Source organism: Zophobas morio, unplaced genomic scaffold (assembly GCF_036711695.1).
Source record: "Zophobas morio isolate AGI-343-1 ecotype UQ-CSIRO unplaced genomic scaffold, CSIRO_AGI_Zmor_V1 ptg000040l, whole genome shotgun sequence".
NCBI classification, from domain to species: domain Eukaryota; kingdom Metazoa; phylum Arthropoda; class Insecta; order Coleoptera; family Tenebrionidae; genus Zophobas; species Zophobas morio.
In genome coordinates this window covers 4,456,205-4,469,790 of record NW_026972145.1, presented here as the reverse complement: position 1 = coordinate 4,469,790, position 13,586 = coordinate 4,456,205, and the positions used below count along the sequence as shown (strand labels likewise).

The 13,586-nt window shown below is 32.6% G+C and overlaps 5 protein-coding genes across 9 annotated transcripts in view; 4 read left to right on the top strand and 1 right to left on the bottom strand.

Annotated features, from left to right (window-relative positions):
* Positions 1–10,170, top strand: part of LOC135140732 (zinc finger protein 808-like) — a 46,680-nt gene extending 36,510 nt beyond the window's left edge. Inside the window, exon 5 of one of the 2 annotated variants that reach the window (XM_064071399.1) lies at positions 8,345–10,170. The gene's annotated coding sequence lies outside the window, so the exon portion shown is untranslated. Of the gene's footprint in view, positions 1–5,935; positions 7,635–8,344 lie in introns of those variants that run through there. The other variant, XM_064071397.1, reaches the window with a different exon arrangement.
* Positions 1–13,586, bottom strand: part of LOC135140744 (RE1-silencing transcription factor-like) — a 163,667-nt gene that overhangs the window by 46,207 nt on the left and 103,874 nt on the right. The gene's annotated exons all lie outside the window — the stretch shown is intronic.
* The window catches only part of LOC135140734 (zinc finger protein 761-like), a 33,716-nt gene that overhangs the window by 13,895 nt on the left and 6,235 nt on the right, over positions 1–13,586 (top strand). The window lies entirely within an intron of this gene.
* On the top strand, positions 212–1,996 carry LOC135140739 (zinc finger protein 711-like). The gene is made up of 2 exons (XM_064071411.1): positions 212–459; positions 515–1,996. The coding sequence occupies exon 2, from the start codon at positions 605–607 to the stop codon at positions 1,922–1,924; it is 1,320 nt and encodes a 439-aa protein (XP_063927481.1). The 5' UTR covers positions 212–459; positions 515–604; the 3' UTR covers positions 1,925–1,996.
* On the top strand, positions 5,652–12,952 carry LOC135140731 (zinc finger protein 91-like). Of its 2 annotated transcripts, none has more exons than XM_064071395.1 (2): positions 5,652–5,883; positions 11,156–12,952. In XM_064071395.1, exon 2 carries the CDS (start codon positions 11,165–11,167, stop codon positions 12,902–12,904), a length of 1,740 nt encoding a protein of 579 aa, XP_063927465.1. In that variant the 5' UTR covers positions 5,652–5,883; positions 11,156–11,164; the 3' UTR covers positions 12,905–12,952. The 2 variants fall into 2 exon arrangements, with proteins under 2 accessions (XP_063927465.1, XP_063927464.1); XM_064071394.1 differs by lacking the exon at positions 5,652–5,883 and adding an exon at positions 11,015–11,103.

Sequence of the window (13,586 nt, the reverse complement as noted above, 5' to 3'; positions counted from 1 at the left end):
AAAAAACACAACGTAGGGTTCCACTTTTGTTGGCGATCACAGTTCAAAGTCCAATTTTGAATTTTCCGCGGGTTTTAAAATTTATCGCGTTGCATAAAAATTTTGTTTGAATATTTCAACCTCGAGAAGTTATTTTTGGTTTCATTTCTTCGAAAATCTTACCATTTTCTAGAATCACCAGTTAGTACAATCGATACCGTGCACTTTGAGTAAGCAGCAATCTATTTTCTTTTTAATTCCATAGATAGGTCGGCCATAAATGTAGACACACAGTTATTAAACGAACGAGTTGGTTAATAAAGCCTATTAAAAAACGCCGAGATTGTTACCTAGCCATTATAAGCAACGTTTGAGTAAAAAACTAGTAAATAATAACATAACCTAATTCGAGTTAGGGATATTTGTTATTTTACCAAAATAAATCAACAGTTGGTGGATGTGCATCGAGTAATGGTTTCTGTAATTATTTCTGCTGTTAAATTATCATATTTACTACAGATTTTGTGTGTTTTAGGTGAAACGAAAACAATCTAATCTGCCTCGAATTGTATTTTTCAAAAAGTCACGTCCTTTTTGACATAAAAAGTTAGGTTAGAAGGTTAAAATGTCAACTTTGGAGTACTCCGAATTACTTCGAGGCTGGGGGAGATCTTCATGGAAAAACGTCCACAACTGCAAACGGTGTCCCTATTTTACAACTTCGGTTTTCTTTATGGCGAACCACGCGAAACGACACCGTTCATCTCTGGAAAAATGTACGTGCGAAAACGCCAAAATCGAAAAGTTTCATTGTAAAGACTGCGATTTTAAAACGGAACTGACGATTCTGTTCAAACAACACATTAATAAAAATCACGGTGTTAAAGTCGAATCTAGGGACAATTTATCATTGCAAGACTTCAGTGTGCAGACGTATGTTTGCGAAAAGTGCGATCTCGAAACAAATCTGTCATTGAAGTGGCTTCAACATACTTTAGAATGCATGCGAAAAAAAGAAAATCTAACAAGTGTGAGTTCATCAAAAGAAAATACTTTGTGTAGTTTCAAAGTCAAGCAAATTGACGGAAAACGTTGGTATTACTGTGCGCTCTGTTCCTACAAATCTAGAGATACAGGTAATTTAAAACGTCATTTGAGAAAACATGCTTTAAACAAACAATTTGAGTGTGATAAGTGTCCATTTAAAACCAGATATAATGGAAGTTTAAGAGATCACATAAAACGAAACCATTTAGACGAACAAGATGTTGAATGGCACAAATGTGAAAAATGTCCTTTCAAAGCTGTCCAAAAAAATGATTTAATTAGACACATAAACAACTTACATTTGAAAGAAGAAGAAGGTGAATGGTACCAATGCAATGAGTGTCCATACAAAAGTAGAATGAAATCTAATTTAAAAATTCACGTAATTTCAAAACATCTAGATGAAGAAAAAATTACGTGGTATAAATGCGAACAGTGCCAATATAAAACTAGGCGTAAAGGATGTTTAAGGAAACACATACATATCCATTTAAAAAAACAGAATGCCGAATGGTGGAGATGTAAAAAGTGTTCATTTAAAACTCTAAATTCGTTTCACTCGAACAATGAAGACGTTAATTCAAAAGAATGCAATCAGTGTCTGCTCAACAAAAATAAAGGGTACGAATGTAAGTATTGCCCATTCAAAACCAAATGGAAGTCGAGTTTAAATAAGCATGTAAATACTCTACATTTGGATGACAATGAAATTAAATGGTACCAATGTGACGAATGTCCATACAGAAGTAAATATAGTTCAGATTTAAAGAAACACACAGATGTTAATCATTCAGAAGAACCAAAATGGTATGAATGTGCAAAGTGTTCGTATAAAACTAAAATCAAAAACTATTTAACACGGCATGCACAGACTCATTTTGACATCAAACCCTATTAGTGCGAATATTGTCCATTAGTAATATTAAGTCAGTTGTGTACTGCAAGCTATGACTATTTTTTCATTAAAATTAAGAAAAAAACGAAATGTTTTATTTTCCATACGTACTTGATTCTATAGTCATTTGAGGTGAAACTTTACAAAACGCACCATTCGACTTCGCACAAGCTGTTTCCACAGAACTATTGCGCAGCACCTCCTCAACACGTTCCTAACCTTCAAATGTTGTGCAAATGACTCCTTGTGTCAGAAAAAAATATTTAGTGTTCGCACCCTGTATTTCCACCTAGGCTCAATATAGGCACCCAAATCCTCATTACACACGCAATTTAATTCGCACAGATTCTAACAACTAAATTATCCATGGAGCAAGAAGTTCCACGTTAAAGAGTATGTTTGTAATGGGGTGTTTTGTGAAATTTTACCAAATTTTATCACTGATATTTTCCCACTAGTGAGAGAAGCAGGATTTCCAGCAGTCAGTGATTCAAATGTCGAAATTTAATTGTAATTATATCATCAGCCAGATTATTGTTGAAGTTTTAGTAATGAGAGTTCTAGATTTTAAATTAATTAATATAACACTTATTTAATTTTTCTGTATCACTAATCTAAACGTGGCCACTAAAAAAAGTTTAGTTTAAAAAGGTCAATTTCAAATGTAAATATTTAAAATTTCGAGATTTAGTGGCTCGATGTTCGAAGTTCAGAAACATAATTCCCACGTTTGGGATTTCATCAGATTCTGCATTTGAATAAGATTCTTTAGTTTAACGATTTTTGTATTTTATCGTTACGAAAACCAAAATTCCAGAGCTCTCGGATGTTGAAATTTCGTAATTTTGAAGTTCCCGTATTTCCCGGATTTAAATATTCTGCAAAAATCTGAATGTACGAAATTCCCAGATTGTTTGAAGCCAGATTCGGTTGCCAAAATCTCGAATTTCCTTGAAAGTTCCAAGAAATTCAAAAAAGTTCAAATAATAGGTTTGAAAAATTGGAAATTCAATTTTTCAATTTGTTGAATTCAGAGTTGTATCTACAACCACAGTTATAATCGCCCTTGTATATATTCAAAATTTCGAGTTCGATAATTTTAGAAATTCAGAAGATTCGTAGTTCATGAACAAAATGTCTACATTTGAGGTTCCATCAAAATTTGTATTTGAATCTGGTTCTTAAATTTTCGTATTTTATGATTCGTAATTGCAAAATTCCGGAGTTTTCGGATTTCGAGGTTGAATTACAAAGATTCTAACTTCAGAAACAAAATTTACGCGTTTAAAGTTTCATCGGAATCTGTATTTGAATCGGGTTGTCAAAGGTTCGGATTTTATGATTTCCTAGGTAATTACAAAATTCCGGAGTTTTCGGATTTCGAGGTTTCATAATTTCGAAATTCCGCGATTTAAAAATTTTGAAAATTTCACTTCCCAGTTGTTTGATTTAAGATTTGCTAGCCGAAATTCCGATTTTCCAAAATATAAAACTTGGGAGTTTCGAGAAATTGACAAAATTTGAAGTGATAATAAGTTTAAAATATTCGAAATTCTATTTTCAAAAGTTGAAATTTTTCGGTTTATTGAATTCAAAGTTGAATAGAAAATTTATTCCTCATAACTTAAACTTTCAAAATTCAAAATTTCCGTAACCCAAGTTATCATCCCTGTAAATATTCAAAATTTCCAGTTTCAGTGATTAGAATCGGGTTCTCAAATTTTCGGATTTTATGATTTCCTAATTACAAAATTCCGGAGTTTTCGGATTTCGAGGTTTCATAATTTCGAAATTCCGGGATTTAATAGTTTTGAAAAATTTGAATGTTAGAAGTGCCCAGATTGTTTAAAAATTTCGACTTTACAAAGTTTAAAACTTGGAAATTTCAGGAAAGTCACAAAATTTGAAATAACAAGTTTAAAAAATTCGAAATTCAATTTTCAAAAGTTGAAATTTTCCAATTTATTGAATTCAAAGTTGTCTCTACAAAATGTATTCTTCATTACTTAGTATTTCAAAATTAAAAATTCCCCTAACCTATCGCTGTAAATATACAAAATTTCGACTTTCCGGGACTCGATAATTGTCGAAATTCAGAAGATTCGAAGTACAAAAACAGAACTTCCATTTAAGGTTCTATCAGAATCTGTATTTGAATCGGGTTCTTAAATTTTCGTAATTTATGATTTCGTAATTTCAAAATTCCGGGATTTAAAAGTTTTGAAAAATTTGATTGTTAGATATGCTCAGATTGTTTCATTTAAGATCTGCTTCCTAAAATTTCGATTTTCCAAAGTTTAAAACTTGGAAATTTCAGGAAAGTCACAAAATTTGAAATAATAGTTAGTCTAAAAAATTCGAAATTCAATTTTCAAAAGTTGAAATTTTCCAAATTACTGAATTCAAAGCCATCTCTACAAAATTTATTCTTCATAACTTCAACTTTCAAAATTCAAAATTGGTTTACAGAACCCAAGTTATAATCGTTCCTGTAAATATTCAAAATTTCGAGTTTCCGTGACCCCATAATTTTCAAAGTTCCGAAACAGAATTTCCACATTTAAGAAGGTTTCATCAGAATCTGCATTTGATTCGAGTTCTTAAATTTTCCTATTTTATGATTTCGTAATTACAAAATTCCAGAGTTTTCGGATTTCGAAGTTTCATAATTTCGACATTCCGGGATTTAAAAATTTTGAAAATTTGAATGTACGAAGTTCCTAGTTGTTTGCCAAAATTCCGATTTTCCAAAATCTAAAAGTTGGGAGTTTATTTTTCTAGAGAGTAGGCCCTTTGCCAAAATCAGTCTAATCATCACAAATACTAGCCCCGCCCACCCGCCCTTTGTTATCCTAGAGAATAGGTCCTACAGAATTGTCGATTTCAAATAGCTAGTTCTGAAGAGAACTGATTAAACAATTAGAAAACACTAAAAACAGAACGAAAACGGATGCGTAAAAATATCATGTTTCCCTGTGTTTATAACCCATTGACTTAAGAATTTTGTATAAGGTGGTTCGCCCCCCTTTAAATTCCAACTGTTCCCTAGAATATGCCAAAAGAGTATCTACAGTGAAATATTCATCAAGTTGCCAAATTTATCGTTGCAGGTCTTTCCGAAACATATAATTTGTAAATAAATCCGTTGGTTTTCGCTTACCAGATACTGAGGTTTTTAAATTTTGGTCCCCTGTTTATAAAATTTTCGCCACAGTTGATGTTCACACCAATGAGAAAAAATTAAAAAACTTCTTCGAAAGAAAGATCGGGCCTGTCTTTTCGAAACTGCAAAAAACATTTTTTTATTGCAATTTTTGTTACGGTAAAACTATTTTAGGGATTTTCTTTTTAAATAATGTCGCAGTGATCTGTGAATCTGTCACAATGACAAATTATCTATGCTGACAAAATTAAAACTTTTGTTTGCTTGATTAAAAAATTGCGTCTAATAATTCTGATCTAATAAATGAAGTAGAAAAGTGGCACTCCAGCTCAAAGCAAATGTCAATCAGACTACTGACAGGCAAAAAACTAAATCATCAAATCAGTTTAATTTTCGGAATTTACGTTTAACATTCCCTTTTCAACGTTTCGATATTTTAAATTTTAGATTTTTCGATTTCTCGATTTTTTAGTTTTTCAAACTAAAATTAAAAACAATAGCCAACATGTAGCAGTTGAAGTTACTAGGTAAGGGTATGTTCTTTTTATCAACATAACCTCAATAACTTCAACTAACCTAAATTAAAATCTGAAAAAATAATTTTTGTAATTATTGAAGCCGGAAAATGATTACACGTACTGTAAATTTACTGTGCTTCAGTTGAAACGCCAACAATCACGGTCTAATCAGCTCAAATTGTATTTTTCAAAAAATCGAAACGTCATTTTTCACGTGAAAAAGTTAGGTTAAAGTTGAAAGTTTTATAACCTTTTTGCAAGAGTCCTGGAAGGTTATTTTAGTAACCAAATTTGCATTCCCTACCCCAGTGTAATATTAATAAGACGTTTCAGGCAACCAAAATGTCAACTTTGGAGTATTCCGAATCACTTCGAGAATGGGGAAGATCGTCATGGAAAAACGTCCACAACTGTAAACTGTGTCCCTATTTTACAACATCGCTTTTTTTAATGGTGAACCACGTGCGACGGCACCGTTCATCTCAGGAAAAATATACGTGCGAAAACGCCAAAATTGAAGAGTATTATTGCAAAGACTGCGATTTTAGAACGGAACTAACGATTCTGTTCAGACAACACATTAATAAATATCACAGCTTTAAAATCGAATCTGGGGACGATTTATCACTTCAGGATTTCAGTGTGCAGAAGTACGTTTGCAAAAAGTGCGATTTGGAAACAAATCTGTCGTTGAAGTGGCTTCAACATACTTCAGAATGCATGGAAAAAAAAGAAAATCAAACAAGTGTGAGTTTTGTGAAAGAGAATACAAATATTTTCCATTTCAAGAAAGGTGACGGAAAACGTTGGTATTATTGTACGAAATGTTCCTACAAAGTTAGAAATAAAGCTAAGTTAAAATATCATATGGCAAAACATGATGTAAACAAACAGTATTCGTGTGATAAGTGTCCATTTAAAACCGGATATAAAGCAACTTTAAGAGATCACATAAAACGAAATCACTTAGACGAGCGAGATGTTGAATGGCACAAATGTGAAAAATGTCGTTTCAAAACTCTACGAAAAAGTGATTTAATTAGGCACGTAAACAACTTACATTTGAAAGAAGAAGAAGGTGAATGGTACGAATGCAATGAGTGTCCGTACAAAACTAGGAGTAAATGTAGTTTAAAGACTCACGTAATTTTAAAACATCTAGATGAAGAAAAAATTACGTGGTATAAATGTGAACAGTGCCAATATAAAGCTAGGCTTAAAGCATCTTTAAAAAGACACATCCAGAGTACCCACTCAGGAAACGACTTGAATGTAACCCATTTGAAAAAAAAAACACTAATAAATGGCATAAATTTGAAAAGTGTTCATTTAAAACTGAAAATTGTCAGCTCAACAAAAATAAGCGGTATGAATGTAAATATTGTCCATTCAAAACCGCGCGGAGTTGGAATTTCCAAAGGCATGTAATTTATCTACATCTGGGTGACAAAGAAATTAAATGGCGCCAGTGTGACAAATGTCCATACAGAAGTAAATTCAATTCACAATTAAAGAAACACAGAGATGTTAATCATTCAGAAGAACCAAAATGGTATGAATGTGCAAAGTGTTCGTATAAAACTAAAATAAAAAACCATTTAATACGGCATGTACCAATTCATTTTGATATCAAACCCTATCAGTGCGATTATTGTCCATATAAAACGAGCCGCAATTGTTATTTAAAGACCCACATAAATGAGCGCCACATAAATCAGATCTGTCCAGATGGTAAAAATGTTAAATGGTACAAGTGTGAGAAATGTTTTTTCAAATCTAGAAGAAAAGGTGGTTTAAAAAATCACATAACCAACTTACACTCGAATGAAGAAGACATCAAATGGCATCAGTGTAATGAGTGTCCATTTAAGGCTAAACATTCATATAAATTAAAACGTCATGTAATCTGTAAACATTTGAACAAAGAAAAAATCCAGTGGTACGAGTGCGAATATTGTCCACATAAGACGAAACTCAAGAGCTATTTAACGTCTCATATGAATAGATGCCATTTTGAAAAAACTGATACAAATGCGCTCGAAAAAAAAAACACAAATAGGAAGCAATTTACTTTAAGTTTGGTGAAGTAGTATTAAGTCGATTGTACACTTACAAGGAATTAGTTGTATTTTATGACTATTTCTTCATTAAAATTCAGAAACAAACTAAAAACGTTTTATTTTCCCGTCAAATAAATATAAAGCCTAAAAAAAAACATTTCCATAACAGCGATCTATCGTTTTTTAAGTTGATGGAGATGTGAACCCAAATTTGAATATAGTTATTAGTGGTTATTTAACAACCGAATTAAAAAAACGCCGAGATTGTTAACTAGCCATTAATAAGTGTAGTTTCTGAAATAATATTATTAATAAAAATGTTGTTATTGGAAAACTAGGGGAGTCGTGTATAACAAGTGTGGCCAATAGATACTAATCGAAGTTACTAACTAGTGATATTTTCTATTTGACAATACCTCAACCAACCTAACCTATAAAATGTGATAAATAATAATTTTTGTAATTATTTAAGCCGAAAAATGATTACATGTACTGTAAATTTACTGTGTTTTAGCTGAAACGAGTACAATCAGGCGCTAGCACCGTCTAATCCGCTCAAATCATTTGTCACGTGAAAATGTTAGGTTAAAAATCATAACCTCTTTGCAAGAGTCGTAGAAGGATATTTTGGTAACCAAATTTGCATTCGCTTCTGAAGTGTAATACTAATAAGACGTTTCAGGCAACCAAAATGTCAACTCTGGAGTATTCCGAATCACTTCAAGCCTGGGGAAGAACTTCATGGAAAAACATCCACAACTGCAAACTGTGTCCCTATTTTACAACATCGCTTTTCTTAATGGTGAATCACGTGCGACGACACCGTTCATCTCAGGAAAAATATACGTGCGAAAACGCCAAAATTGAAAAATATCATTGCAAAGACTGCGATTTTAAAACGGAACTAACGATTCTGTTCAAACAACACATTAATAAAAATCACAGCGTTAAAGTCGAATCTAGAGACGATTTATCACTTCTGGACTTCAGTCTACAAAACTACGTTTGCGAAAAGTGCGATTTCGAAACAAATGTGTCGTTGAAGTGGCTTCAACATACTTCAGAATGCATGGAAAAAAAAGAAAACCTAACATGTGTGAGTTTTGTGAAAGAGAATACAAATATTTTCCATTTCAAGAAAATTGACGGAAAACGTTGGTATTATTGTACGAAATGTTCCTACAAAGTTAGAAATAAAGCTCAGTTAAGATATCATATGGCAAAACATGATTTAAACAAACAATATGAGTGTGATAAGTGTCCCTTTAGAACCAAATGGAAAGGAAATCTAAGCAATCACATAAAACGAAAGCATTTAGATGAACGAGATGTTGAATGGCACAAATGTGAAAAATGTCCTTACAAAACTATAATAAAATGTCATTTAATTAGGCACATAACCAACTCACACTTGAAAGAAGAAGAAGGTGAATGGTTTCAATGCAGTGAGTGTCCATATAAAACTAGGGCTAAATCTAGTTTAAAGAGTCACGCATTTCTCAAACATCCAGATGAAAACAAAGTTACGTGGTATAAATGCGATCAGTGCCAATTTAAAACTAGGGTCAAAACATCCTTAAAACGCCACGTGAATGTGATCCATTTAAAGAAACAAAATGCCGAAAAGTGTATGGATAAAAAGTGTTCATATAAAACCGTAAATTCGTTTAAGAAAGACGTTAAATCAAAAGAATGCAACAAAAATAAGCGGTTTGAATGTAAATATTGCCCATACAAAACTAAATGGGGGTGGAATTTGCCAAGGCATGTAATTGCTCAACATTCAGATGGCAAAGAAATTAAATGGCACCAATGTGACAAATGTCCATACACAAGTAAATTTAAAGAAGGTTTGAAGAAACACGAAGATCATAAACATTCAGATGAAGCAAAGTGGTACAAATGTGCGAACTGTTCGTATAAAACAAAAATAAAAGACAAGTTAATACAGCATGTACATGTTCATTTTGACAGCTAACAATATCAGTTCGACTATTGTCCATGTAAAACGAAACGTACTTTTACTTGAAAGACTCATTTAAATAACCACCACATAAATCAGATGCTTCTTGATGGTAAAGATCTTAAATGGCATAAGTGTAACAAATGTTCTTTTAAAACTAGAAAAGAATATTGTTTAAAACGTCACATAAACACTTTACACTTGAACAAAGAAGACATGAAATGGCATCAGTGTAGTGAGTGTCCATATAAGGCAAAAAATGCGCATGGTTTAAAATGTCATGTCATTTGTAAACATTTGAGTGAAGAAAAAATCAAGTGGTACGAGTGCGAATATTGTCCACGTAAGACGAAATTCAAGAACCATTTAACGGATCATATGAATAGATGCCATTTGAAAAAAACAAAGACACAAATGCGGTCAGTCTCTTTACAAAAGGAAAATTGAATCATATTTTTATAAACACAAAAATGATGCAGAGAATTATATTTACTTTGGTTTTTTAGTAGTAGCGTTGAAATATGTGTATCAGCACTTTTTGTATATTGTGATTACTTTTTCATTATAATTTTAAATATAAAATAACATTGAGTGTTTGGTTGTACACAAAATATTAATAGCTGCCTCACCTTGCGACGAAATTCCGGTTGGACGGTCCGGAATATCGCCGATATCAGAAACACGTCTGGCCGACCAAGCTTATGCGGCGACCTTCACGCCTTCGGTCAGGAGCGGGGTGCTCTAAAGCCGGAGACACGGAATTCAGGTGGTGAGCGCCCGCTAAAACTTCCTATTTTCTTCCCCATCCTCATTTTTTGTAAAGACCAATCTACAGTCAACGAACAAAACTGCTTGCAACGCGGAGTTAATTGTGACGGTCTTGTTGCATCCACCCTGCACATAATCATATAATAATTATATGATCTAAGCTTAAAACACCTTTCAATTGTTTATAAATCGAAAATCTTTGTAAAACGCGATCTACTGTTTTTTAAGTTCATAGTGATGTCAAACAAAAGTATGAATATGGGTATTATTAGTTATTTAACGACGCAGTTGGTTAATGAACACTATTAAAAAAACGCTGAGATTGTTAACTAGCCACAAGTGTAGTTTCTGGAATAATATTATTAATAAAAATTTTAAAATGTTGTTTTCGGAAAACTAGTAGGGCACTAGGGGACTCATTTAACAAGTGTAGCCAATAGATACCAATTGAAGTTACTAACTAGGGATATTTTCAATTTGACCTAACCTTTAAAATGTGAACAAATAATAATTTTTGTACATAATTAAGCCGGAAAATGATTACATGTACTGTAAATTTACCGTGCTTTAGTTGAAACGCCAACAATCACGGTCTAATCAGCTCAAATAGTATTTTTCAAAAAATCGAAACGTCATTTTTCACGTGAAAAAGTTAGGTTAAAGATGAAAGTTTTATAACCTTTTTGCAAGGGTCCTGGACGGATATTTTGGTAACCAAAGTTGCATTCGCTTCCCCAGTGTAATACTAATAAGACGTTTTAGGCAACCAAAATGTCGACTTTGGAGTATTCCGAATCACTTGGAGCCTGGGGAAGATCTTCATGGATAAACATCCACAACTGCAAACGGTGTCCCTATTTTACAACATCGGTTTTCTTAATGGTGAACCACGTGCGACGACACCGTTCATCACAGGAAAAATATACGTGTGAAAACGCCAAAATTGAAGAGTATTATTGTAAAGACTGCGATTTTAGAACGCAACTAACGATTCCGTTCAAACAACACATTAATAAAAATCACGGTGTTAAAGACGAGTCTAGAGACGATTTATCACTTCAGGACTTCAGTGTACGAAATTACGTTTGCGAAAAGTGCGATTTTGAAACAAATTTGTCGTTGAAGTTTCTTCAACATACTTCAGAATGCATGGGAAAAAAAGAAAATCTAACAAGTGTGAGTTCTGCGAAAGAGAATGCAAATATTTTCCATTTCAAAAAAATTGACGGAAAACGTTGGTATTATTGTACGAAATGTTCCTACAAAGTTAGAAATAAAGCTAATTTAAAATGTCATATGAGTAAACATGATTTAAACAAACAATATGTGTGTGATGAGTGTCCATTTAAAACCAAATGGAAAGGAAATCTAACCAGTCACATAAAACAAAACCATTTATTAGAGGAACGAGATGTTGAATTGCACAAATGTGAAAAATGTCCTTACAAAACTGTAATAAAAAGTCGTTTAACTAGACACATAAACAACTCACACTTGAAAGAAGATGAAGGTAAATGGTATCATTGCAATGAGTGTCCATATAAAACTAGGGCTAAATCTAGTTTAAAGAGTCACGCAATTGTAAAACATGGAACGTGGCACAAATGCGAACAGTGCGAATTTAAAACAAGGGACAAAAGATCTTTAAGCCACCACGAGAAAGTGGTGCATTTAAAGAAACAAAATGCTGAAAAGCGTAAATCATTTAAAACCGAAAATTCGTTTCACTCGAACAATGAAGACCTCAAAAATAAGTGCTACGAATGTAAATATTGCCCATTCAAAACTAAATTAGGGTGGTATTTAAAAAAACACGTAATTTCGCAACATTTGGATGACAAAGAAATTAAATGGCACGAATGTGACAAATGTCCGTTCAAAACTAAAATTAATTCAACTTTAAAGAAACACAGAGATGTTCAGCATTCAGAAGAAGCAGAGTGGTATGAATGTACCAAGTGTTCGTATAAAACGAAAATAAAAAGCAGTTTAATACGCCATGTACAGGTTCACTTTGATATCAAACCATATGAGTGTGAATACTGTCCATATAAAACCAAACGTCGTTGTTATTTAAAGATTCATATAAGTAAGTGCCACAAAAAGCAGACCTATTCAGATGGCAAAGATGTTAAATGGTACAAGTGTGAAAAATGTTGCTTCAAAACTAGAGGAAAATTTTGTTTAAAAAGTCACATAACCAACTTACACTTGAATGAAGAAGACATCAAATGGCATCAGTGTAATGAGTGTCCATATAAGGCAAAACATGCTTATCGTTTAAAACTTCATATGATTTGTAAACATTTGAATGAAGAAGAAATCAAGTGGTACGAGTGCGAATATTGTCCACATAAGACGAAACTCAAGAACTATTTAACGAATCATATGAATACATGTCATTTAAAAAAAACCGACACTAATAATGCAAATGCGATCATTGTCCTTACAAAAGCAAATTTATATAATTTCTTTATAAACACAAAGAAAAATGACATAAATATGATTTAATTTAGTTTGGTGTAGAGTGAGTGGTATTAAGTGTATTGTATACATGCATTACGGTTTTGTGTTTAAAGAAATTTGCTGTATTTTATGACGATTTTTTCATTAAAATTGAAAAAAAACTAAACTTATTCTCCACGTTAAATAAATATAATGCCTCAAAAAAAAAAAATTCCGTAACACGTATATGCGAACCATCGAATTTCCTCAATGATGTCATCAGGTCATACATGTACGCTTATTAGCATCACAGTGTTTGTTATTTTATTATCTAATCGATCGAAAATTGGTGTGAAATTGTAGATAATCTTCCGCTAGTTACGATTTTCAAATCGCCGTCGCGATATCTGGTCTAATAAACACGCAAATTGAGTTCAAAAATTCCAAAAATTTTCCAAAAAAGTGGTTAAAATTGGTTTAATTGACCCAAAATTGGTGTCAAATTGTAGATAATCTTCCGCTAGTTACGATTTCGAAATCGCCGTCCCGATATTTGGTCTAACGAACACGCGAAGTGAGTTCAAAACTTCCAAAAATTTTCCAAAAACGTGATTAAAATTAGTTTAATCGAACCAAAATTGTTGTCAAATTGTAGAAAATCTTGTGCTATTTACGATTCTGAAATCGCCATCCCGATATCTGGTCTAACGAACACGAAAAGTGAGTTCAAAATTTCCAAAAATTTTCC

What these genes read in the sequence shown, in the direction of transcription:
- LOC135140739 (XM_064071411.1), top strand. Translation starts at nt 605, where the DNA reads ATGTCAACTTTGGAGTACTCCGAATTACTTCGAGGCTGGGGGAGATCT.
- LOC135140731 (XM_064071395.1), top strand. Translation starts at nt 11,165, where the DNA reads ATGTCGACTTTGGAGTATTCCGAATCACTTGGAGCCTGGGGAAGATCT.